The following is an 857-nucleotide window of genomic DNA, read 5'->3' on the forward strand; positions in this document are numbered from 1 at the left end:
ACTGAGGAAGAGGCTTGAAAACTGGATGATCTGATGCTGGGAGGGCCAGGCAAGAATGGGGGTGCGAGGCCTGGAGCCTTGGCCTAGGAAAGCCGGAGACCTTTGTCTCTGACCGGTTTCCTTCCCAACCAGGGTGGCCCACCCCCGCCACAATGGCCTCTGGGGTGGAAGTCCTGCGCTTCCAGCTGCCCGGCCACGAGGCCGCTACGCTGCGGAACATGAACCAGCTCCGCGCAGAGGAGCGGTTCTGCGACGTGACCATTGTGGCCGACAGCCTCAAGTTCCGCGGCCACAAGGTCATCTTGGCCGCCTGCTCGCCGTTCCTGCGGGACCAGTTCCTGCTGAATCCCAGCTCTGAGTTGCAGGTCTCCCTGATGCACAGTGCACGCATAGTGGCTGACCTGCTCCTTTCTTGCTATACGGGCGCCCTGGAATTCGCAGTCAGGGACATTGTTAACTACCTGACGGCCGCCTCCTACCTGCAGATGGAGCACGTGGTGGAGAAATGCCGGAATGCCCTCAGCCAGTTCATCGAGCCCAAGATAGGCCTCAAAGAGGATGGGGTCAGCGATGCCAGCCTTGTAAGCAGTGTCAGTGCCACATAGAGGTGGCACACCGGCTCAAACCTCCCGGAGGCCTGGGAATCGGAGGCTCTGTGGGCAGCCATCTTGGGGAGCTGGCGCAGAGCAGCGTGCCCCCCAGCACTGTGGCTCCACCGCAGGGCGTGGTGAAAGCCTGCTACAGCCTGTCCGAGGACGCAGAAGGGGAGGGCCTGCTGTTGATCCCAGGAGGCCGGGCCAGTGTGGGGGCCACCTCAGGCCTGGTGGAGGCAGCAGCGGTGGCCATGGCTGCCCGGG

The 857-nt window shown here is 63.2% G+C and overlaps 1 protein-coding gene across 1 annotated transcript in view; it reads left to right on the plus strand.

The window, feature by feature from the left end:
• Positions 1 to 92: 92 nt before the first annotated feature.
• Positions 93 to 857, plus strand: part of ZBTB12 (zinc finger and BTB domain containing 12) — a 1516-nt gene continuing 751 nt past the window's right edge. Inside the window, 3 exon segments of the mRNA XM_024738548.1 lie at positions 93 to 594; positions 636 to 854; position 857. The exon segment at position 857 is cut by the window's right edge and continues 751 nt beyond it. Of these exon segments, the coding sequence (XP_024594316.1) occupies positions 153 to 594; positions 636 to 854; position 857 (662 nt within the window). The 5' untranslated portion in view covers positions 93 to 152.

The sequence above is a fragment of the Neophocaena asiaeorientalis genome, unplaced genomic scaffold (genome assembly GCF_003031525.2).
Source record: "Neophocaena asiaeorientalis asiaeorientalis breed wild unplaced genomic scaffold, Neophocaena_asiaeorientalis_V1.1 scaffold282, whole genome shotgun sequence".
NCBI classification, from domain to species: Eukaryota; Metazoa; Chordata; class Mammalia; order Artiodactyla; family Phocoenidae; genus Neophocaena; species Neophocaena asiaeorientalis.